This window comes from Anthonomus grandis, chromosome 3 (genome assembly GCF_022605725.1).
Source record: "Anthonomus grandis grandis chromosome 3, icAntGran1.3, whole genome shotgun sequence".
Taxonomy (NCBI): Eukaryota; Metazoa; Arthropoda; class Insecta; order Coleoptera; family Curculionidae; genus Anthonomus; species Anthonomus grandis.
In genome coordinates, this window is record NC_065548.1 from 32,144,222 (window position 1) to 32,171,156 (window position 26,935).

Here is a 26,935-nt window from a genome sequence, read left to right on the forward strand (position 1 = left end):
AATATACTACTAGTTTTTCGAATCAGCAGCCTCAAGGATATTCATATGATTAGTTTTTGTGTTTGTCTTTATGTGTTAATATTAACGTGATAGCATGAAATAAATAATAAATGTCTTTTATGAATATTGAATTAATTCTTAATTTGGTACACAGGTAACTTGTTGCACTATTACCAATTCATGTCTTTATTATTGATGTTATTGTATGACTTCATTGTTTAATCTCCATAATTATTTAATTCAATCTAGTCTTTCAAATCAGTTCATGCCTTATTCCTTATTAGGGGAAAAGCCCTTGCTTGAATTTTTAGACTGTTTTCTTATGGGTATGTTTTGATTGCTAATTTATAATATTTTCATGTTTAATACAAAAAAGTACAAATATTATTTATAAGATAAGATGAAACTTTAAATATAAGAAGAAATTTACTAGAATAGGTAGATAACCAACACGCACAGACTTTTAAAATCCATTGTGTTGGTAAATACTATTAGTATATTACATAAATGAGTTTTAGGTAGTAACTTAATCTTTAATTTGTAAACAAGATGTATTGTATACTAATAAATATTATTGACCAAAGGATACATTACAATAACACAGCCTTTTTTGTTTAAGAATTTATTTTTCTCATACAACAACGATAGAGATCTAAACAGACTAATTTATTTTTACACATTAATTTAAATTATTATTCATACATCAACTAAAACCTGACAAATATTTAACAGTCTATATTTTTTGGTTCAAACATACGTCTAAACCTTGACTATTATACATCGTTTAAAATAGCGCCCTCGTGCTTTGCCCTGCATATATTTTTTAATTAAAATATTACATTTTGTATTTATATTATTTTCTTTACAGCGTACAAGTATGATATGTTTTCTATTAGAGATCTGAGATATGTATAGTTTCACAATTTGTGCTGGCAACATTATTTCAACTAAATTCTTATAAAATAACAATGAAACAACAAGATCTTCTAATTACTATAAATGGTTTCATTTACTGACCTCTGATTTGTAGAGGGTGTAAATTAATATAGTCTCCCTTAGAATCCAGATTTCAAATAAAAGATCCACTATATAGATCTAACTAAGTCTAGAACCTAAACCTTCGAAATAATTCACTAAAGTGTATAAAAGCTCTTAAAATATAAATAACAAAAATCATCATATCCTAAAATAACATTACCTAAAATATATACCACATTTGTAACAAGTTATATACTACACCCAATATGATATGTACGATAGTGATATGTACTTAAATAGGAGAGTCTTTATCGTAAATCTACCTAAAATCTAAGTTTGGTTTGGGATCTATTTTTAACATTTCGATGTAAAGCATCCCGATATTGTATTAAGTATATTCCATGTGTCCTGTTAGATCAGAACATCATGTCGACTATATTTCGAAAACTATGTCTTACAATTGTTTTTTTTTACTTGGCAAATCCATATTTTTGCTGCTCCACATCAATATAATTTTCAATTTAATTTTTTGCGAAGTTTCGTGATTATAAATACCATTAAAATTCCTCTGAAAATAATTATAATATTTTTTAACAAACTTTGTTTTGTTTTACACATTCTTATTTCCAAAGGTTTATTCTTCTCGAACCCAAGATCTTATAAACATATTAAAAGTACTAGTATAACTAATTTATTATTATTTGAGGTTGGTATTCCAACTTGACGCATGATGGAATTTTAATTATATACAAGGATTACTGATAGTAGTAGAATTCACTATTTACTATAGTCATTTTTATTTTGAGGAAATTTTAATGTTTTGATATTTATAAGGGATCTAAATAATAGATGTTGCTATACGGTAATAGCAATCGGATATGAATCTCAGAGACACATAGGAATTTTTGAAATAAGGTAAAAACAATCGCAAAACAACAGTATAATAAGACATCCCATGTAGTAAAACTGATTAAGCCTACATTACAAAATATTCTTTTACTATCCTATTTATTCTATAGGTATTTCCTGCTAATAATCTGTAAAAATATAAAATAATGATTGAAACGAAAAGGTTTTTTTTAAGAGATTATGATAGTTTTTCCTAAAATATATTTTTAGTATCACTTTTGTATTTGAATTCTAGCGACCAACAAAAAAGCTTAAAAATGATTTTCAGTACTTGCGTAATAATGAAAAATCCATAGACGATCTTATGACCTGATAGGACATCTGGTACCTACCTAATTTTGAACTGCTTGTAAGACCAATTGACCGGTCAATTGCTTATGCCGCTCTCTACCTAACTCATACTATTAAAAGAAATATGAAAAAGGATCGTAACATAGTTTATTAATTATGTTACAATCCATATTACCTAATACATAAACTTAGAAAGAGCTGTTAGGTTTTAAGTCCTATCTAAAAAGGGAAGAGCTGCCAAAAGATAGACTTAAATTTTTAACCAATATCCCTTCGAGCCGAACCAGAAGGTGCCTCTTTAAAAATAAAATCGATATACGAAATGCCCGTAGGGACGTTGCCGGTCCCGATGGATTAGTTGTCTGCCGTGCCGTCATGAGGTCTTGGATTCGAATTCTAGCTGTGGCATGATATATCTGAATTAGTATATAAGTGTAAAATTGGGGCTTACACACTTAGCTTGTAAAGACAATGTACCAGAGAAAAAACAAGAATATTACATAATAGGAAAAAGTAACATACTTCTATTTATTTATAAGTGAAAATTGCTTTGTGATTAATGTTCTCATAACTTTTTAGCAAAGAAGGTATTTTTGGTAAAAGCCGCTAGATCTATTTAATGTAAATAATATAATTAAGAATTAATAATATTTTGTGAACGAGATCAAATTGCACATTTCCAGTTTAATTTATTATTTTTTTATTTAATATGAGAGTAAGATAATCTGTAATATGACCTGTAAGACGTAAACTATTCATCGAATATTGTGACTATTTATCATATATATCACATCTATCTAGTTAGATAGATGTTTTAGAATTTCGAATAAAAATAACAAACCCACCTATCTGACAAAATGACTTTTATTTTATTAAAAAAGCTTCATATGGATTTACCGTCAAAAGTCACACGCGTCTTCATAAATCTCTTAAACTAATAAGTAGTCTTCCTTTTGGCTTTAGAGACACCTAATGATACGAAAGGTTCTTAAATGAAATGTGTGACCATAATTCATAAACATTTTAAATCATATAATAAATCAAATAAACTTATCTAACTAGGTCTTCCTCATATCTTACCTCATTTAACAATCTACAATTTAGTCTGATAGTTGTCGAGAACCGGATTAGCAGCTACGCTAGTCCTACTTCCTCCACCTCCAGAGCCCACGGAACTCCTTAGCCTATCCACTTCTGCTGCAGGAATATCATCATCCGCCTCCAAAGCTGGATTTATTCTACCATTTCGTTCGTCCTTTCCTACTAAGGTTGCTGCCCCATAACCCTTTCCTATAGCCGCTGTAGCCATCATAGACAGCTGTTCACCTTCCTCGGCAGGTTCACCTACCCGCTGAACGTCTTCAGGAATATTTACCACACAATGAAATATATCATATCCAGGAGCAAGCTTGCCTGAGAGAAATATATATTTAGTTCCCCAAGAAACTGCTACTAATGTAATTAAGGACATTAACATTGCCATTGTTCTAAAAGGAAACTTTTGATCTTTCGCCACTTCATCATATCCAGGATAGTGAATTAAGGCAGGAAGGCTCATTAAAGGCTCCCCTCCTGAAAGGCGAAGGAAGAAGGCAACTAAATAAGCTGCCAAGCTACCGTATGTGTTGCAGTGTTCTTTGAAATGTACTACCATGAGGAGCTGAGGGAAAAGTATTACGTATACCAGATCGGAGCACATGGACCTAAAATAAAATGTTGATTTTTATCAAGTGTTTTGCTATTTATTTTACATAATATATTGATCTTACCAAAGTCCATAAATAGAAGGTATTGTTAACGCCATAACGGTTGCCAAAAACCCCACCACTAATATAGCTCCTCTCATTACCCAAACTATCTCCATTTCCGAAGCCTTTTGTCTAAAAATTAACTTGTAAACGTTCCTAGCAAACATAGAACTAGCAGAAAGCACACTCGAATCAGCAGAAGACATAACTGCCGCAGACACGGCTCCTAACCCCAGAAACGAGACAAAGTCTGGAGTTAAATATTGTAGCACCATTGGAAGGATCATGCCAGTCTCATCAGCTGTTAGAGGCCAGTGGCCTTTATATCCTGTCTCATTCCAGGCTGTAAAGGTTTAGACTAATGATAAAATATTAAATAAAAGACTAGAATAGTACCTGTTCCCTTTGCTATAGCACCAATTAGAACAGGAGGTATCGCCATCAAGACACAGCCAAAAGCAGCCACATAACTAAGCACCTGCGCCCTATCAGCTGACTTACTACTCAATACTCGCTGAAAATAGACTTGCCACGGAATTCCACCAAAAATCAGCAATAAACCATAATCTATGTAAGACCAAATATCTTCAGAGCTGACAGATCCGATCCACTCATGCTCAATAGAGGATAATGGTTGTACATGTTCGTTCATCCATGCAAATGGAATGCTCATCCATAAACCAATAAAAATGCAGAACAATTGTATGACATCAGTATAGGCTACAGCATAAAGTCCGCCAAACAAGGTATACAGAACAGCGATACATGCGCTGAATATGACGCTCGTGCGGTGATCCATATCAATTATTACGGATAAAGTTGCTCCTAGAGCAGCCAGGATTCCTGCTGCCCAAAATACCTAGAAATTAAGAAAAAACAGAGATATTAAATATTATTAAGCAACTGCAACATTTCTTCGGCCTGGTTTCAAAAACCTGCCGTTAACTTTCAAATAGGGTTATAATAATAATAATAATAATAATAATAATAATAGACAGTTTATATTTCCTCATAAGATATTACATATGCTCACTCATAGATATAAATAAGTTTATAATATAAATACAAAGAAAAAGAAATCCATCAGTGTATATTAGTTCAGCATATAACTGTAAAGAGGAAATAAAGGTCACTGTAAATTTTTTAGATTATACAATATTCTAAAAAATTTACAGTGATAAAGAACTCAAATTTGGATTTTTTGTACTATCAAATGTATAAAATCCGCTAAATATACAGCGTATCCCAGAAAATGTGGAAAATCTCTCGGATTCGGTAGAAAATAAAAAATAATATGACTCTTTCCTATAAACAAATTTTTTATGGGCCCTCCCTATAAAGATACGGTCACTTAAAAACACCGCTGGAAATAGGTTTTTCTTGAATAACTTTTGAGATACTTCAAAAGAAGTACTTTTTATTTGAATACAAGCAAGAGAGAAATTCCATTTTAAGTTGTTTAATCTGAAAAAATATATTCTTTTAAAAATGCACTGTTGTGATTCTTATAAAAAGAACCTGAAAAAGAATGTCAAGGAAAATGTTTTTTGCATCTTTTTATCGTTTTTGTTCTTCTAAAAGCACTATTCTTGCAAACTTTTCTATGGTACACAATAAACAAATAGTTATCTTTTAAAACTTACCTTCTTTCACGTTGTTAATACATTGATCCTTTATTTCGATAATAATTTATTGATCTTTGGATTTCTTGGTGAATTTAATTTGAATTAAGTTGAAATATAGAATTGACATTTATTGAGTATGCAGATATGCATCCTATGTATGATTTTGCGTCTTGCAATACATTGGAAGCAAAAAGGTTGTATGAAGAAAGATTTCCTAATCGCACTATTTTAAATCAAAAGACATTTTAACGAATTGACCAACGGTTAAGGAAAACTGGTAGTCGACTCGCCCACTTAATAAGATGATATTAATAACTTTCTCCTAACTTATTGTAATTTTAGAAAGTTTTGGAAAAAAAAGTACTGATGCTAGTCAGAGAAGAACAGTACGTACGGAGGAGGAAAATATTTTGAATGTTGTAGCTGATACTTCTTCAACAAGCACTCGAAAGTTAGCTGCTCTTGAAGATTTTCCTCGTAGACTACAGTTCGCGAAGTGGCTATTAGATCAGCAGCGAACTAATTCAAACTTCATTAGCATTATTCTTTTTACCGATGAAGCAGAGTTTACCAAAAATGGTACTCTGAATTTACATAACTCGCATATATGGGCTGATGCAAATCCTCATGTCGCTGTTGTTTCTTATCATCAACATTACTTCCAATCAATTAATATCTGGGCAGGACTCACTGGCAATTTTTTGATCGGACTAATCGTATTACCGCCACAATTGAATGGAGAACTTTATTTGGGGTAACTTTAGAACAATCTTCTGGATTTAATAGAACATTTGTCACTTGTCATCTGCCAAAATATGTATTTTAAGCATATTGAGGCTCTACCTCATTTCAGCATTGCTGGAAGGAACCACCTGAATAACGTTTTTTCAAACCGTTGGATAGGTAGAGGAGGATACATTGCCTGGCTGCCTTGGTCTTCCGATCTAACGCCATTGGATTTTTATTTTATTTATTTTTTCTTTATTTATTACATTCTTTTTTCAGGTGTTTTTTTAATTTCAAGAAAATCATAGGTTTACATTTTTTTAAACAACTTTAAGTTGCCTTTCTAAGAACCAGACTGCATTTTTAAAAGCATGTACGTTTTCAGATTAAACAACTTAAAATAGAACTTCGCTGTTGTTGGAATAACTATCGCCTCACTGAAAAAAAGAACATATTTAATTAAAATAAAACAGTGATTACTTATTTTTTTTCCAAAACGGTTCAATTTATCGATAATACGAGAGTGACTTTTCTTTAGTTTAAGGTTCGGGGTTTCCATATATATTATTTCAGAATCTTTATCATACAGAGTGCTAAAAATGTAAGCATTATAATGTTAAGTTGTACATTATAGTTCGCCCTTGATAAAAAAACAAGGTACATATATTTTAAGGACTCTGTTTTAACAGGTCCTTAGTAGTGTTGATCACGTAAAAGTTTTATTCAATTATACCAAGTACTTCAAAAGTTATTCAAGAAAAACTGATTTTCAGTGGCGTCTTTAAGGAGCCGTATCTTATACTATATATCTTACGGAGGGGCCTATAGGAAAGTTCCATATTATTTTTTTATTTTCTACCTGAATCCAAAAGATTTTCTAGACCACATTTTCCGGGACACCCTGAATATTTTTCACTTTTTTATAATGAAAGAAGATATTTTTGCCATTTCATAATAGTATTAATTCACAATACGCGACCATAATACAAACTGCATTTTATTTTAAGGCTTTTTAGTTTCTACAATGAACTAAAGCCCCTGTGACCAAAATTATTTTATTATTAATTATAATATTATTATTATTTGATATTTTACGAATATATTTCTAGGATACTTGATTTTTGCATTTTTAATAATATACCTTTTTGCTTTGGGTTAATGTATCAAGATTCGTTCGAAGGTTCCTTGTTACTCCCCTCGCTGAGATAGTTATTGGGATCGTAAGTTCTTGTATTTATACATTTATTTACTGACTTTTTCAGACAGTTCATAGTATCTATTAACCCTTTCGCTTTCTGTTTTTTTTTAACTTATCGTCATTCGGTTGAGTAATATCAATCAAATATGCAACAATTTTTTTCTTATCGAATATTATAGTATCGGGTCTAATGCTTGCTACAATTTTGTTATAAACGATAAGTTTCATTTCATTAGTATTTTTTTTTCATTTAGCTTTTTATCAATAACAGTCTTTTGATGACTTATGTTACCTGTCAAATTATACCTTTATAAGTATTCAGTAACACAAACACTAAGTGCTAACACTGAGCATCTTGTGATTATCAAAACAGTTATAATAATTATTATGATAATCACCTCACAGGTATTTACTGCTTTCAAGAATAACAATAATATGAAACTAATAACATAATGTTATAACATATATTAATAACAATAACATTATCAGCATTTCTCATTGTACTTGTAACTGCACGTTGCACTGTTAAATTTAAAAGAATCCGAAATCGACTTGCAAGGATAATTAAATACACTATTTTTATATTTTCAACAAAACCGAATGACTAGTAATGCCTCAAAATCGCAAATTATGGGTTTTAGGCAGGGAGGTCTAGCACCTAGCTATGTTTTCCAGTTTAATGGTGAAAAAATCAAGATTGTGGCTACCTATACGTATCTTGGCATAACTTTTTTATCCTCTGCACTTTTCCGTCACATAGCGGAGCAAGTTTTGATAAAAGGACAGCAGGTCTCAAGTTTTGTAATCATTAGTAAAAGCACCTCGTGATCGTCAAAAATTACCTTATTTAATTTAATAGTTTTAAATACGTTATACTCCTTACCGACGCCGACGTGGGGTCTGAGATATGTGGAAATTCAAAAAAAAAATCCAATCACCATTTTTTAAACTCCTTTTACTTTTACCAGAAACCACCTCAAGTCCACGAAAAAGGCTTAAAACAAGTACTACACATATTGCGCTTACAATTTTTAGGCTCTCAATTAATTTTTTTTCCAGATTGCTCCTCATGGATAAAAACAGATTACCTAAAATTTCTTTTTTTACGATTGCTCCGGGTTTTGCAGTCATCAACGGACAATAGATATAACTGAGTTGCGCAACTAAAATCATTTTTTAACGAGATCGATTGTTGTGACATACTATATGCCTTGACTTCACGTAACTTTAACACACACAAGCTTGTCTTGTTAGACAAATATAAGAGTAAACTATTTCAATCGGACATTTTATTAGCAAACAGAGCTTCGCATACGTTTTTCTATTCTTCTTTTAATTTCAACGCGCTTCTACTTATTTAACCTTCAACCTCACAATCTCTACTGCCAGGGTTATTTGCTCAAAGTCGCCTAAGTACTAATGATGTTTGTAAATTTCTTTACAAGGACTTTTCTTACAGCTTTAACCATAATCATATTTTTTTATTTGCTTTATACTCTGAGGTGAGGCCTGCTCATTGATCTGATGTTGAGTTCTTTAGAAAACTTAAGCCGCTAAATCCGGCTTTGGCTTATGAAATTTGCCAGGTAGTACTGCAAATCACAGAACGTTTTTGCCATATGAGTTATGGTCTTAATGTTATGGACTATTCTAGCTTTAAATAGTCTATCAATTGTATATTTCTTTACCTTATGTTTTTTTCTTTGTAAAGTTTTCTCTCAGAATATTTTTAGTTTTTTTATGGCTACGGAATCTTGTTTACAATAGTTTTTTGTAATTATTATAGAAACAATAAGAAAATTGAATTAATAGAGTATAATAATTTTTATGTGACGTTTTCCCGCAATAAATAGATTGGACGGAAACGGACAATCGAATATCCAGCACGGTAACCTGATCTTACTCCCTTTTTATCTTTGTTACTTTAAAAGTATATGCTACAAGATCGAGAAATATTAAAGAACTAAAACAGAGGATTAGAAATTAATTTCAATTAATAAATACGCCGAATGTTAAAACAAACGTACAAATAAATTTTACAAAGTTTTATAAAAAAATTTACATATATTTTCATAATCTTTTAGAACTTAAATAGTAACAGTGTTAAAAACGTTTTAATTTAATTTAGACAATTAAAAAGAAATTAGAATTTTAATAAATTAATAGCAAACAAAATGTGCCACCAGCCTCTATTTAAGCTAGCATTCATATAAGATAGCACAATACGTCTCATTCCCCTTAAAAAAAATATGTGGAGTAAGTCCTGACCTTACCTTATGGGATGACTCAGGAATTTTTTAGACATTGATCACTTTCTCAAGATAAAAAAAACACGGGTTTAACGTCCAAATATTTTGTTTTTAATTTTCATACCTCTAAACAGTACACCATCAATTTCTTTTTTAAAAGCGCTTTCTAACAAGGTGACACAAGTGACATCATCGAATTAAAAAAAAATCTGTAGTGTTAGATTTTACCCTTTCGGAGGGATTGAAAACAATAATTTTTCTACTACCATGCGTAAAGTACGTTACACACTTCCAGGTATTTATAAAGTTTCACTTTTTACGCCTTGTCAATTACGCTTTGTCAGTTTACGAATTGTCAATTTGATCCTATTCATAAAAAAAAGGATGATTTTACACATTTATTAAATAACTATTATAATAACTATTGTAATACATTTTTAAAGGGCATAAAAAGTCCTAGACGTGTTTTTGGGTTTTTCTGTAATGGTGATAAATCTTATTGATGGACTGTTCATTTTTGTTTACTTACCTCACCACACAAGGCCGGCAAGAACAGCAAACCTCCCATACGTTCTCCAAATGTATCTTGTAGGGGATCGAGCATTGTAATGTAGCCTTGTTGTCTCATTTTATTGGCAAAAAAGATACCTCCAAAAACTAAGCTAATCGAGTAACCGAATGGGGCTTGGCACCAGACTAAACCTTTGGTGTATACTGCTTCTGCTGTACCATTTATATAGCCTCCGCCTACCCAAGTGGCTAAAAGTTATATGTTAAAAAGTATATTACTATTTGAGAAATAAGCTGACTTTATCAAATCAGAGAAAGATGTTCTTCAAAAGTGATTTATTGTTATAAATATTTGCTATTCCGAAGCCTAACAATAAATTAATAAAAATGAAAAAGTCTTTAAAGATCAAGCCACCACTACTTTTTGGAAAAATATTAGAAGATATAGAAAGATAATATATGAGAAATATAGAAAGATAATGTATTTTAAAAGAATACAATTTAAAAAACGCAACAAAGCTTTCACTCACTATTCTTCAAATTGTTCTAATATAAATGTATATATCATTACCTGTCATCGTAAATATTCCAACAAATAATCCAATATTCCTACCAGCCAGCATAACTTCCTCCTCAGAGTCATTTCCTTCCTCTTTTTTTCTTCCAGCCCAAACTCCTACAGCCAAGATTACTATGTAGAATATGACAATCGAAAGCACCCCTGCTATGTTTATCATTTTGAGAGAGTTTTATCTAGAAAATATTTATTAATTTTAATACTCATATTTTTTTTTAACTTGGCAAACATATAATGGTATTTTTTAGCTTTAATGATATTTATTTTTGTTTTTATAATAAGAAAAAAAGTTGATAATAGGGATTTGAATTATAGGCCTGACTTTGTTTAGAAATACTGTTATAATAACATTGTTATGTTCTACATTTATTCCTATTCTATAGATCTAAAAAAAATCTTTGTCAATTAAAAATAATAATGACGATGTGTTATACAAATGTTATTTGTATAACCATATATATAAACCATATAAAGAATACCAGATTATTCCACTGAAAATAGTGAAAATGATTCATAGCGAATAAAAAAAAGTATTTGCAGTAAATACGACAGTCTTTATTCTTTTTTACTGCTGATTTATTTCTTCCTTTAGACCAACGTCAGTCTGAGTAGCATAATATCCACCGAGCATCCTTATATTGATGCACAGACCGCGGCCTGCCGCGCCGGTCGAATACTGGTGGCCCGCTGACAGCAAAAATAATACTCTCGTACATTCGAAAAATATTGAATTCTATACCAGATAAAACCAAAAAAAAAAATTGAATCTTGCGCGCGCTATTTGAATCTAGCGCCCAAAAATGCTAAGTCAAGTAACATCCCTTGCCGCCTTTATATAAAGTTCAAAATAGCGGAGAAATCAAGAATTTTCTAGCGCCATGTGAGCAAGCGAGATAGCATTAGTCCTGAATTCCCGATTGCTCGCGTAGGTAGATACACGAAGCTTCCAGAGTCCGCTGCGAAGAGAACTGCAGCGACCGACGCGACAGTTCAGTTTTAATTTGAGTCAAGTGTCAACAGAAAGAAATAAGCGCGAAAATACAAAGCGAAGTAATAAGTGATTGGGAATAAGTACAGTTTAATCGTGTTTTGGGGAGGCAATAGTTCTAGTGTAGATTTTAACTCGACTAGCCGGTGTCATATATTTTGATCCACAATCAACGTAGATTTCCTGTTGCGGTGTTAACCCGTCAAGTGCCGTGTATAATTGAATTGTGAAATCGTAAGTAAAACTTTGTTATGAATAAGTGTTTCTCTACCTAATTAATCGATTTTAATCAAATTTAGCTTTAATGTTGGCAAAAACTTAAAACAAATAAATTACTATTGTTTTTTCAGAATTTCTCTAACTGTAATAACTACGTCATTATTTCAGATATAAAATCTGTATTAAAATATTAAAATTTCTGAGGAATACTATTTAAACAATTATTTGTGATAAATTAAAAAAGGATGGATAATTTATATAGGTACTGTAATTGTTTTTAGGTGCTGTGTTAATCCCCCCAAAATTAGAACGCAACACGGAGAAGCCAGGACCCAGTAAAAACCCTAAGGTTAAAGATAAAAATCGGCAGTTTCAAGAAATTTGGACTGAAAAATACTTTTTTGTATGGTCGAATATCAAAGTCGCTTGTTTAATTTGCAAAAAATCTGTTTTTGCAAATTAAACGATTACTCGATTAAGCGATTGCAAAGGAATATAATGTAAAAAGGCACTATGAAACGCAGCATCCTTCTTTTACCAAGTTTACAGGCGAATTAAGAAAGCAAAAAATGTTGTATTTAAAACGGGAGCTGATTGGTCAGCAAGCTAAGTTTATAAAACCCATTTAAGATTCAGAAACAACTACAGAAGTTAGTTATGCAATTTTTAATGATAGCAAAGCAAAGTCGCCGCTTCAATGATAACGATTTTGTAAAAGAATGCTTAGAAATTGCCGCTAAGAAACTGTTTCCAGAGGCAGCACAAAAGTTTGAGAAAATTCAACTGAATCGTATGACTATCCAAAGACGAAATATCTCTTTGTCAGGTAATATTGTGGAACAATTAATTGAAAAAACTAAGATGAATTATTTTTTTCATTAGCACTCGACGAATCCACTGATATTAGTTTCACAGCTCAAGATTTCATATTCATACGAGGTGTTACTCAAAACCTAAAGTCTTAGAAGAGTTATTTGGAATGTGTTCATTGAAAGGTCAAACCAAAGGAGTTGATATACTCAATGTACTTTTGGATGAGTATTCAAAAACTTTAAAATTCAAAAATTTAGACTTATCAAAATTATCGGGAGTTGCGACTGACGGTGCTCCTTCGATTGGTCTCAATTCCGGGCTAGTTACTTTGCCGAAGAAACATCTGCAAGAAAAAAACATAAACGCTGAAGATCTTATACAGTTTCACTGCATTATACACCAAGAAGCCTTCTATTCTAAAAAAATTGAATTTCAAAATGTCATGAAAGTGGTAGTTTCGACTGTAAATTGTATAAGATTACGAGGACTCAATCACAGATAATTCAAACAATTCCTTGACAATGACATCGAAAGCGAATACGGAGATTTACTGTATTATACAGAAGTAAGGTGGCAAAGAAATTGGAATATTTCTGGCGGAAAAGCCAGGGAATTCCGGAAAAGGGATATTCCGGAACCTAAAATCCTGATTGGTTGTGTCATTTGGCTTTTTAAGTTGACATTACAAATCATTTGAATGTCTTGAACATCATTTCATGTATCATCCTTTTAATGCAAGCTGACACTTTTCAGTTCACAACTGAATTCTGAAAATTACAATCATTTTCCGAATTATAAGAAAATGGCTGAAAAATTCAACAAAACTGCGACTAATTTCAGTTATGTAGAAAAGCTAGATATTTTGATTCAATCTCTTCAAAACAAATTTTCGGAGTTTAAAAAAGTGAAACCTCTGTTGGACATATTCAGCAATTCTTTCAAAATTTCAGTTGAAAATGCGCCACAGTCAATGCAGTTAGAAATTATCGACATTCAAAACGACCAATATTTACACAACAAATACAAACCGCCTTGCAAATGAAAATTTGGAAGCAATCTTACGTGTTGCTACAAGTAAATTAATATTGAGGCAACTAAATTTGAGGCAAAATGTAAAAAAAGATTGTAAGCACTATGCAGTGCCACGCTTCAAATTAAGAATTTTTTTTCAATTTTAATAAATTACTATCAATTCTTTATTGTCTTCATTTACCTGTACTTCTGGCGGCCGGCCCGCCATCAGTTCATGATTTGCACGAGTGGCCCCTAGTCTTAATAAATCTGAGCAACCGAGGTTGTTCATTGCGAGTTAATAAGGTTATGAATTCATTGCATATTGACAATTTCAATTTGCGCTGTTTCGTTGACTAATCTCGGTGGATTTACCTGATATTCGTTATATGTGACACTTTAAAACTCGATTTCGCTTTTTAAAAAAAGGTTTATTTTTTAAGATAATTATTATTTAATTAAAATAATTATTAAAACTTCAAAATTCAAATGGATATAGATTTAATATACTACTTAAAATTAATCTTACAGAACTAACTTAAAATTATTATGTGTACTGTATTTATACAAAATAGTACAGCGGTGTCAGCGGTTCCCATGGTAAAGGAATCAGGCCACCGGTTTGCTAATCGACGGAAATGGTATTGTTGCCAATTCCTAGAACTGCTGACTCTGGTTCATTGCGAAATAACACACGTGTGTGGTTTTGTATTTCAACATATAACAGCTCCCTCATTTAGTTAAAAGCTGATGCCTTGCAGCAACTTTTTAGGGCGAGTTCCACTCTGTGGAGTCCTCGGGGGAGTCATCAGGATGAACGGCAGGTCTTCTTCTGAGGAGGATGCCGCTGAGTCTAAAGCCTTGGAGTTTACGGTTGTGAATTCTCGAGGTTTATGAGAAGTCATCTTTGGCTAGAAGAACGTTAATTTGGCAGGTTTGTGGTAGTAGTTGGGCGTTCTGCTTCAAGAGTTGTGCTTCACAAATTGCATCTCTATCGATTGGATGAGGTAGTGTTTCCAGGCAGATTTTCTGGCTTCGTCCTAAGCTTTTACAGTGTTCCAAATTTTGCAAAGATACGCAAAGCATCGAATCATCATCTCGCGCAATATATTTCTGTGTTGTTGAAATGATGTCTTAAAATCCATTTCTATTATCTGATATAGGTATAGGGTAAACATGATATAAGGTATAAGTTTCTGGTTCTACGAGAGGAATTTTAAGAATGAAAACTATTTTCGAGTCAGATTGATATGCTTCTAATTCAATTATGGTGAGATATTGAGCAATATTAGATGAATAGACTGGTAAGGGTAGATTGTTTTTATTTATTGCTTGAGAGATTTGTTTAAGAGAGCTGATCAAATCAATTGGTGTGATAATGGAACTATGTAGAATTTTTAGTCGTGCAAAGGTGATGGCATTTAGAAGATCATTTAAGGAGTCTTCAATAAAGGCATAGTTCTCCATAACAGATTCAAGAACTCTTATTTTCGCAGCATAATAACCCGTAGTATCAGTAAGATTCGCGATAGAATCTTTGATGGTTTTAGAATTTTTGTTGTTTATAGGGGGTAAGGAATGTTTGGGATAAGGACATTGCGAACAGGCCGCAGAATTTGAAAAGAAGAAAATTTATTCATAGTATGGTTTTAATCTGTCGAAATTAATTTTTGAAAATTGGCTTGTGTCGAGGTTTAATAGTTTTGCGGAATTTTGGAAAATTTCAATTATTTCGAAAGGGCCATTAAAAAGGTTTTCAGCTTTAGACTTAATTTGAGATTCTTTCACGTAAACCTTATCACCGATTTTAAAATCATAGTTTTGTTTTGATACATGTTCATCGTGTCTTGCCTTTGCTTTTTCCTTTTGTGTTTCAGTTCTTTGGCGTGCTTGTTTATAGTAAAAGTCCATTCGATTATTAAGATCTCTAACATATTTAGATATTAGTTCTTTTTGATTGTATAAATTTTCAGGGGACCGACTTGGAGTATGTCCGAAAATGAGTTCATATGGAGTAAATCCATGCGTTTTATTGCGAGTATTGTTGTAACAGATTACCGCATAGGGTAGTACTTGAAAAGGATGTTCATCGGGGTTATCGGCGTAGTTAGCACGAATCATTTCGGAAAGGGTTGCATGAAACCGTTCAATAGATCCGTTTGATGGGGGATGACTAACACTAGAAAATGTTAATTTGATGTCAAATAAGCGACAAAGATCTTTTAACAACGTCTTGTTAAATTCAGGTCCGTAGTGTTGAAAGAATACTAACAGCGTATTGACTATAGTCTTAGCCGTTTTATTTTCAAGAGGGTAGGCTTGTGTAAACTTGGTTAGTTCATCTCGAATTGTTAATGCTTGATTTCTTGTTGGGTACTCGAAAACGTCGATGTTAATTCTTTCAAAAGGGGTCTTCGGGGTTTCTGTTATAATTAATGGTCCACTTAAGTTTTTCCGGCAAATTTTGGTTTTTTGGCATGTTTCACAATTTTTTAGAAATTGCTCGACATCTTTAGAAAGATGGGACCAAGTGTATTTTTCTTTGATTCGTCTTATGGTTTCGTTGATTCCTCGGTGGAGATTCGCTTTTCCGCGGTGATAATGATCTAGAATTTCTGGTATTTCATCTTTGTCTGGGGTTCGAACTAAATCTTGGCAAATTCTTATTTTAATTTCTTTGTCGGCAAATGGGTAGTTCTAAATTGTTTTCTATACAATAAGTTTCAGAGTCATCAAATTCGTGTCTATCCCTGTATAATGTATAAAATAGATGTGGAACTACTGTTTCCAGGTTATAAGGTAATAGAACTATGAAGTATTTCCTATTCTTAACTGATTTGCTATGGACGATGTTAATACTAGAAGATCTGAAATCAAAGTGTTCTTCAAGTATATCTTCCATTATTTCATGATGTAAGTTTTGTAATTTATTTTGCCAAAAGAAGGAAATTATGTTTTTATGGGATTTATCTAAGAGTTGGTTATTTGATATTTCTATTTTGGAATAATCTAGTAAAGATGTCGTCTTGTAAAATTTTGTAAATTTATTATATTCTTGTACCATATACTCTTCGGTTTCTTCGAAATCAACTGTAGCAGGGAGACATGGGTTTTCTTCTTCTTCTGTCTTTTCTTCTTTAGATGTATTTTCATTAGATGCAAAAACCTTTATTTTGGATTGCATCGAGGCACATTCTTCAAAATAATTAATTCTTATTCTGGAGAGGGCATCAGCATTCTTATTTATTTTTCCAGGTTTGTGTTCGATATGGTATGTGTATTCCTCAAGTTTTAGACGCCATCTAGCTAATCTGCTACCTGGATCTTTGATAGAAAATAGCCAAGTTAGAGGTCGATGATCAGTTATTAAAGTGAATTTTCGGCCAAAGAGATAAGGGCGGAAGTGTTTGACAGCCCATACGATAGCGAGTAATTCTCTTTCGATGGTTGAGTACTTGGTTTCGGCGCTACAGAGGGTTCTCGAGGCAAATGCTATTGGAAGGTCTTTGCCAATGGGACCTTGGGAAAGGACAGCACCTATTGCAAATGCGCTCGCATCGGTAGTAAGTAAGAAAGGTTCTTCAAAATTAGGATATATTAAGATGGCGTCTGAAATGATTGTTTTAATTCGTTAAAGGAGATTTTACATTCTGAATCTAAGAAAAAATTTGTATCTTTTTGAAGTAACTTGGTGAGTGGTTTCGAGATCTTGGCAAAGTTGGGTATGAAGCGACGATAATAACCGGCGAGACCTAAGAAAGATTTTATCTCTTTTGGTGTTTTAGGTTCCGGGAAGTTTTGGATACAGTCGACTTTAGAAGGGTTAGGTTTAACACCATCTTTAGTGACTAGGTGTCCTAGGTATGCGACTTCTTTGCGGAGGAATTCGCATTTGTCCGGTTGAATTTTTAGGTTTGCTCGTCGAAGACGTTTAAATACTTCTTTAAGACGTTCAAGATGTTCATGAATGGTGGGAGAATAGATAATAATGTCGTCCATGTAGACTAGACAACGTTCATTTTTGATGCCCAAAAGGATGTTGTCCATGACACGTTGGAATGTGGACGGGGCATTTTTTAAGCCGAATGGCATACGAATGAATTCGTAATGGCCATGGTCTACTGAGAAAGCCGTTTTGGGAATATCTTTTGGATCTATCTCGATCTGATGGAAACCAGAAGCAAGGTCGAGAGTGGAGAAATATTGGCATTTTCCCAATTGATCCAATAGGTCAGATATGTTCGGTAGAGGGTATTTATCATCTACGGTGAATTCGTTTAATTTCCTGTAATCGATGACGACACGCCATTTTTGTTTTCCTGACGCATCCAATTTCTTAGGTACAACCCAAACAGGTGAAAACCAGGGTGATGTAGAATGTCATATGATGCCTTGGTCTAACATTTTTCCTACCTGTGTTTTCACTTCTTCTTTGTGGATTTGTGGGTACCTATAAGATTTGGTAAAGATCGGTCTGGTGTTATTGGTTTCGATTACATGTTTAACTTCGTTGGTAAATGTTAAGGTGTCTCCTTCGAGATAGAAAATATCTTCAAATTCCAAGCAGATTTCTATTATAGCTTCTTCTTCTTCGGGTTAAGATGTTCAGTTTATAATATGCCTTCTGTCTATTGGTTCGGGTATGACATTGTCTTGTGCATTGAGGCTCATGATTGGATTCGATGAATCTAAAGTTTCTACGGTTAAATCGGATAAATCTATTGTCTTAGGAATTGCATTTGCATTAATAATTGTTGTTAGAAACTCACCTTTTTCATTGACGTGTATTAGGGCATGAGGAAGCCTAACTTTTTCTTTTTCTTGTCCTAACAAGACAGCATCGGTATTGGAAAGATGACATTTTAATTTAAAATTTTTTTCGGTGCGTGCGTCAATTGAAATGGTATTTGAAGAGGGTTGAGCTTCGGATGGAAGGGTGTTGGAAGTTGCTTTATGCAAGGGTATTGTTTTAAAATTTGTAAAAAGTTGTTTTGTATTTAAATCAATTGTGCATTGATAATGTTCTAGAAAATCAAGACCTAAAATTCCATCGAATTCTATGTCCAGGTTAAAAATGAAAACTTTATGCGGGTCTTTTGCATTAAAAGGAACTAAAGTGGATTCGGTAATTTGCAATTTTTGGTTGGTTATGCCTTGTATGGTAATATTTTCTTTAAATCTATGGGGGAATTGTGTTGCAATGTGTTCTTTGAAAATCGATATTCCTGCTCCCGTGTCTATTAAAAGTTTAAAAGTATTGGAAGCATCTTTAATGTAATATAAATTTTTCGCATTGACGGTAAGAAGTGGATTTAGAGAAAGTTTTGTTCGGGGAAGTTCAAGTGTGGGTTCAAGTCGTCTAGATTCAATGTTTGAATAGTATTCTGGATGTATAATAGGTTGTTGTCTTCCGGAGGGTGGTTTTGATCTGAAAGTGCTCGAAAATTTTGGTAGTCGCTTTCAGGTATTACGGTGTCTTGACTAATTTCCTCGTTTTGGTTATTATAAGAATAATAATTTTGATCCTCTTCTAAGTGGGATTCTTTATCATATTCGTTGGAGTCTGGTATATAAGAATTATTAGAATTTATATGATGGGTACGATGTTGATTGTTGCTTACATAGTTTGGATTTTTCTGAATAATGGAGAAACGGAAGGGGTATTGAGTTGAGCTAGGTTGGGGTCGATTGTAATGAGTCTGCGTTGGTGGCAAGCGTTCAGCTTGTGGCTGTTGTATATTTGGTCTTTGTTGCATACTTTGGTGATGAATATTATTATTACTATAAGAATAATTAGATATCTGTGTTTGAGAAACGCGACAGTCATTGGTATAGTGTCCTATACGGCCACAATTTAAACATTTAGGTGGTTGAAGTAAAGGTCTTCTAATAGTTTGTTGTTGTGGTTTTGGAAGTATGACCGTCCTAGCGGAGGGTTTCTGGGTTTCAAAATAAGAGAGTTGCAGTTCTCTACGAATTCTTGATTAAGCATTTAAAAGATCTCTTGGATTTCCAGCACGAATGACTTGCCCTAATCTAGGTTCCAAACCAGTAAGAAGAGTATTTAGAGCCATAGTATCTATTAGATGGCTTTGAGCAAGTTTTTGATCAGCATTTAGTAAAGATTTTTGAAGGGAAGCATGCATTTTTGAGTTTAGAATTTCTAAGCGATTGAAAAATGTAAGAGGGGATTCATTTGGTAGTTGCCTAAGTCGTTGTAGGTCTTGAATAAGAGACGATAAATCTCTAGAATCTCCAAAATGAAGATTAAGAAGTTGCTTTATTTCTGCATACGATTGCGGATTTCTTGAATTTATTAGTTGGGCAGTTCTGCCTTTAAGTTTATTTCTTATAAATAGAGTTAGTAAAGTTTTTTGATCATTTATAGCCATATTATTTGCACAATCGTGCGATTGTAAACTAATAAAGGTGTTTAAAGAGATTTGATCACCTTCATACTCAGGGATAATTGAAAATATCTCCGAAAGTTTATAGGGTTCAATTTCTGTTTCTTCGTTATCTATTTTAGCGGTTGTTGCCATACGAGTTTCTTTCGGTGGCATTTTGGTAAATACATTTTATTATATTTAAATATTAAAATTATTAAACGTAAAGATATATAAAATATTCAAATAAAAATGGGTAACCTATATCAGATTATCGAACAAATGGTATCATCAAATCGCTTATAATATATAAAAGAAGACGGGATGATTCGATTACTTACATTAAAGCCAGATGCATGGAGTTGTCTTGTTCTCTATTGGTCAGAACAAACAGAGGTTTTCCAACGATGTTCCACTGCCTGTGCCAATGAGTGAGGACGCCTTGTTTGCTCTCTGGGAGTCCTGAAGATGGTCCGTTGTCCGTTTAAGGGATTGGAATCCGCCGTTAACAGTTAGAATTCTCTTGTTCTGTTGACGTTTTACGGATCCTACTACCGACTGCGCCAATTGTTATCACTTTAAAACTCAATTTCGCTTTTTAAAAAAAGGTTTATTTATTAAGATAATTATTATTTAATTAAAATAATTATTAAAACTTCAACATTCAAATGGACATAGATTTAATATACTACTTAAAATTAATCTTACAGAACTAACTTAAAATTATTATGTGTACTGTATTTATACAAAATAGTACAGCGGTGTCAGCGGTTCCCATGGTAGAAGCATCGGACGTAGACAATGGTAGAGCTGCGTCAGCGGTTCCCATGATAAAGGAATCAGGCCACCGGTTTGCTAATCGACGGAAATGGTATTGTTGCCAATTCCTAGAACTGCTGACTCTGGTTCGTTGCGAAATAACATACGTGTGTGGTTTTGTATTTCAACATATAACATATTCGTGACAGAACCCGTTTCTTTAAATTTGGCTACTATACATACTGATACTCCGCTACATTTTGACCGGGGTGCGTTTGGTTAATATCTTTACGTCCAGCTATGCTGCGCCCATTGATAAAGATAAGAAGTACTGCTTTTTGGTTAAACTGAACAATTGTTTTTAAAATAATAATACTGAATACTAATACTGAGAGTTTTCTAAAATGTGACTTTCTATAGCATCATTAGACATCAAGTTTTTACTTGATGTCCATATTGCACATTTAGTTCGGCTGGCATATCTAGATGTTCAGGAAAAGATCATGGAACGTTTGACAATTGGAGTATTCCTGGATTGAGTCAGCGATAGTAAAATCTGGCATTATTTCTACTAGCACATCCACCTAAGCTTGTAGATGTACTAACACGTCGGACCCTTGAATTTGAAGCTGCCAAGAACATGAACAAGGGTCAAAGTCATGTTCGGCAAGGAGAGAATGACTCTGATCAATCGATCAATCAGATCATTAAGGAGGTTTATGGAAAAGGTAGCTGTCAAGACCGGCAACGGAAATATGATAAAGCGGATTACATTGAAAGACACTGTTCAGAAGGCACTAGTTCTACTCTCGCCAAACTAAGAAAGGGAAGAAGTGGCCAAGTATTCTCTAAATGTCAAGTCATATTGGGAAGTCCCTAATAATGGATCACGACAAAGAGGAAAGAAGTTAAATCGTTGTACCTTAATGCTGGATTTAGGAGTTGCTACAGGAAATCTATCCCGGTGTATCAGGCGGACCTCTTGGAGTTACAAAAACCTAGGAAAAATAAGCGACAAATTTCACTAGGTAAATAGCAAGGTCAACACGAAGACGTAAGGCATTGGTGCAGGAAATATGACATATGTGTGACAAGATGAAAATATTATATATATGTGATTTGTTTGGAGTTACATTTAGACTAAGGACGAAATTTTGAAACCAGCTTGTTCCAGAACATTTGTATATGCTTGTAGTCAAGAAAATGAAGACTATTGCATTACATTGCAGAGTCGCGCAATATAATTTATTAAGAGATATGTAGAAATCTTGTCTACCTGGTTACCAAAAAGACATCATATCAGAACCTATAAGGACGCTTGGGAAGCTTTGTGTTCTCTAGAGGAGGAGTTTCTTGCCGAGGATATGCGAAGCCTGGTAATTCATAAACTTGCATGCGAACTCGATAATTTGTACTGAAGAATGATTCGCAGTATGCTGGAGATGGTCTTTAGACTAATAGGCGTTCAAATTTTGATGTGCTGGTTTACCCCTTAATGTCGTTCGCTGGAGAAAATCGTGGATTGTTATTTCGATGAGAGATTCTGTTGCTTTTAAATAGCCTGAGAGTTCAAAGAAGACAATAATCTACATTCAGCTTATATGCATAATGGTAGGAATTTCGTAAAAAGACGCAACAATGATGCACCGAAATCTTCTATAGTATATTAGATTCTTTTTACTCAAAGACATTTAGAAGCTACAGAGCTATTTTAAGGCGAAGCTGAAGTATGATGTTAAACAACGGCCTCTAAGAAGATTGTCTCGGTCAGTTCTTTAATTAATTATCAAAAAAAAAAACATAAAACTCAAAATTATTAAACATTTAACACCTAAAGAAATATGACAAGTTTAAATCGTCATGTTGTTGAGAATCTCTTGCTTATTAATGCGGGTCAGTTGGTTTTTACCAGAACCATAAAACGTTCTCACACACACTCGAGAATTTTTTCAAGGGATATAATTTAAACCTTTAGAAAAGTAATAAAATAAATAAAGCTCAAGTAAATTAATATATATTATTACTAAATTCATATGGTTTACAACACTACATGGGAATCCTTACAAGAGTAAATAACGAGACTAAAGCCTGTATCAACCACCTTTTTGTAAAAACTAAAAATAAAACTACGACAATATCTTGAAATCAAAAAAAACAAGAACAGGTACAGAAACTATCGAAACAACAAACCTTTCCTTGGCCAACAGAAATTTTTATATCCTAGTTTAATGAACTACGTAACTCGCGTAAAATTAAAAAACAAAATAGAAACAAAACGAGAAATCAAAGAATGGATATCTAATGAACTAATTACAGGTATTCATAAAAGAGAAAAAATAATTAAAAATTTGAGCACAAATGTCAACAATGAATATAAACAATTTAGAAGTTACGTAAATGACTTAATTAAAAAACCTTAATATGAATATTACAAAAACAAATTTTAGAAATTATAAAAAACATAAAGAAAATCTACCAAATTATAAAGGATGCAACAAACAATAAAATGGACGAAAAATAATTAATGAAATTTAGTAAACAACAAAAACCAGAATTTTTTTATCAAGGAAGGAATGGTGAACTTTTGTAACTCTTACTTCATAAAATAGTATAATCTTAAAATACTTTAAACAATCAATTGTGACACCAATACAAAAGAAGACCTACAACAAATATTGAAAACTATCGACCAATCAGCCTATTAAAAAGCATTTCGAAAGTGTTAGGAAAATGTATCTGAGATGGCCTAAAAACTTTTTTAGAAACTCTTGGGGCATTATCACAGAATCAATTTGTCTTCTCGGCACCGCACACGCATTATACAAACTAACATGTGAAATCACCAAAGACTTGAAAAATGGAAAAAATGCATTGCTGTTTTTATTGACTTTATTGCTGACTTTTATTGACTGGCGAAGGCCTTCGGTGTTGCGCCTCTTCCTTTTAGATAATCTGGAACACTATAGTATTAAAGGTATGGCCAAACTGCTATTCGAAAGTTACCTTAAAGATAAAATACTACCTAAAAATAATTATATACTTAGCGCCCCAGAATTATTAAAAATTAAAAGACCACAAGGAACAGTACTAGGTCTAATTAGTTTTTTTATGTATATCAAACTCATTACTTAAGCTTATTATATATGGACAAATAATAAGTTTTGAATTTATTAAATGAGTATTTTATTCAGAGGAAATATGTATTATAATATTGGTATTATATGCTTCAAATAAAGTGGATGGGAAGAAGTAAAAAGTTTGATGCGTGAGGGACAAGTGAAGGAATGGTTATGGTCCTATAAATTTACAAATAATACGGATAAAACTAACTATATAACTTTTTTACCGCTCAATAAAAATAGAACTAAGAAAGCTTTCTGAATCAAATAAGACTAAATATCTTGTGATCCCAATTTATAAAAATTTAAAATCGAGTGACCCTATTGATTACCTTTGCATTGAAATTCGTAGTTTGGTTCACAATTTCTATGTGCTTCGAGAGATATTGAGTAATTAGTTATATCTTCTTATTTATAAATCTTTGGTAGAGTCGTTACTGTCGTATTTAATTATAGTATGGGGTGGAACATAGAAATCAAATCTGCAATCAAATCTTTGAAAGTTTGTTTTTATAAAAACAACTTGAATAGAACTAAATTGTTATACAGTGCTTTCATTTCAAAACGAACCACTCTTAATAATTTCTTAAAAAAGAAACACGTTAATCTAGATATACATGGGCGTTTAATTTTATATTTGACAATGTTCGGTCCATCCAGCTAACCTCACATTGATATGTCAAATTAAGTAAGCAAAAAGTGTGGTAATAAAAGACATTTTATCAACTTAAACTTTGGTAGGTGAAATGGTTGTCTCATAGTGTCACACATTATTTTAAATAGCAAACAATTTTCTATTTTACTTCGCCAAAAAAATAACCAAATTGATACAAGTTAAAGCGATTTACCAGTAAAAATTTATAGTACTAAACAGTTGATTGAGTCCAAATATATTTTTTTTAAATATGCATTTATTATTTGTAAGAAAATAATGAAAGTTACTTTGAAATTCTTCCCAAATTTTTTTGTATGAGATTTGGTGTATTTATGTTACTAGTATTTTTTGCAGTGCCTAATAGTGTGGGCTTTTGTAATAAAAACCTGTTTCAAAATCACAAACTGTATGTAATAAGAACACGTTACTAACAATTATTATTAATAAATAACAATTTAACAAAACGAGAATCCAATGCAATATCCCTTTGTGTATCTATGCTTGGAGTCTTAATCTATTCTGCCCGAAAACAAAGATAAATAATATAATATTCAATCGACTCGGTGCGAACACATCGATTCTTTATTTACATCCCTGAACTCGTCGTTGGTATGCTGACTCATAAATGCCTGCTGACTATACTTGGTAGACACCTGTGATATGACTTGAAAAACGCACGGCCATCCTGTAGTCCTTGCGTCCTCGCGAGGATTCTGGAAAAAAGGAAAACAAGATTTTGGACCAAGATCTAAACGGTCATCAGTTGTGCGAAAGACGGCGATGAGTTATGCGAAAGGCGGCGATCAGTTATGCCAAAGAGGGCGATCAGTTATGCCAAAGACGGCAATCAGTTATGCCAAAGACGGCGATCAGTTATGCCAAAGAGGGCGATCAGTTTTGTCTTTAGATAAGAATCAATTTTTGAGAGATTTTTGAACTTATATTACATGACAACTTGATGAATTTTGGATTCTAAATGGTTTGATGTTATCCAGGCTGAAGATCCCTTCGTAAGGTTTCTGTGATCTTTCGGTGTGAATGTCCGAACCTTATTGACCCGTTCGACCTGTCCATTGCCTCTGGGTGTGCCTAAAGCTGTTGTAAACAATCGAATACCTTTACTACACAAGTAGTTTTCAAATTCACTCGATGTAAAATCTCGAAGCAAATGCGGTTCCGGCATTTGCTACTATAGGCCTGGGGCTATCCAGGATGCAGAAGAGGCTTTGTAGCTATTTTAGCACGTGTTTAGCAGAAGTATTTGGAACTGGATTAATATAGGTAAACTTTGAAAACCCGTATACAATAACTAACAAATATTTGTTGCCATTTTCGGTTTCAGCAAATGGTCCTAAGTGGTCCATGTGCAGAATGTGGTGAGGTCTAGCATACTTGGGCAAAGAATGTAGATAACCATGTTGTTTACCACCATGTTCTTTATGATAAAGACAATAACAAGCGCTTATGTATTTCTTTACAAATCGATTATTTTAGGAAACCAATATAAACGTTTAATTCTATCAATAATTTTATCAAATGAAAAATGTCCAACATCTTCTTGATTATTTTTAACGATTTGCCACCTACAAAGTTTAGGTACTACCCATCTAAGACTATACGGAGTTATTCTAAACAACTTATTTCCACGAGAAAACATCTTGTCGGACTTGCATTGTCTTATTTGTCTTATATGTCAGTGTAAACTGATAACGGTTGGAGATACTTACCAACCGAAACGTCGTGTTACATTAAATAAATAAGACAATGCAAGTCCGACAAGATGTTTTCACTGTACCATTGTCTACCACCTTCAAAAACAGATTATTTCCACGAAGTTCATAGTTATAAAAAATATCTTGTTTATTTATATCATCACCACTTAATTAAATATATTTAATATCTTTAATATCAGGGTCCAAATCTTGCGCCTCCCGCAAATAATAATTTTCCGTTATTGTGGTTTATTGAGCTACGTTTTTTCTTTAAGCAATTTACTTCAATATAGCCCTAAATATGACAGAATGTTTGATGCTTATGACGGTAAACCGAACGATCATGCCCTTTTTTTCTACAAGCCACACATACTAATTTTTCGTTTTCTACCCCTATTGTTTCGCTTGTGGAAGGTACCACATTTATTTTATCTTTTCTGTTCGTGTAAAATTGGTTTAAAT

General features: G+C 32.8%; 1 protein-coding gene across 4 annotated transcripts in view; it reads right to left on the reverse strand.

Annotated features, from left to right (window-relative positions):
- Positions 1 to 612: 612 nt before the first annotated feature.
- LOC126734396 (high-affinity choline transporter 1) overlaps positions 613 to 26,935 on the reverse strand; it is a 42,209-nt gene continuing 15,886 nt past the window's right edge. For 2 of the 4 annotated variants that reach the window (XM_050438009.1, XM_050438011.1), the window contains exons 2-6: positions 10,806 to 10,987; positions 10,254 to 10,483; positions 4,323 to 4,785; positions 3,948 to 4,269; positions 613 to 3,881 (exon numbers count right to left, since the gene is read on the reverse strand). In XM_050438009.1, the coding sequence (XP_050293966.1) occupies positions 3,272 to 3,881; positions 3,948 to 4,269; positions 4,323 to 4,785; positions 10,254 to 10,483; positions 10,806 to 10,971 (1,791 nt within the window). In that variant the 5' untranslated portion in view covers positions 10,972 to 10,987 and the 3' untranslated portion in view covers positions 613 to 3,271. The remainder of the gene's footprint in view (positions 3,882 to 3,947; positions 4,270 to 4,322; positions 4,786 to 10,253; positions 10,484 to 10,805; positions 10,988 to 26,935) is intronic. The other 2 variants (XM_050438012.1, XM_050438013.1) reach the window with 2 other exon arrangements.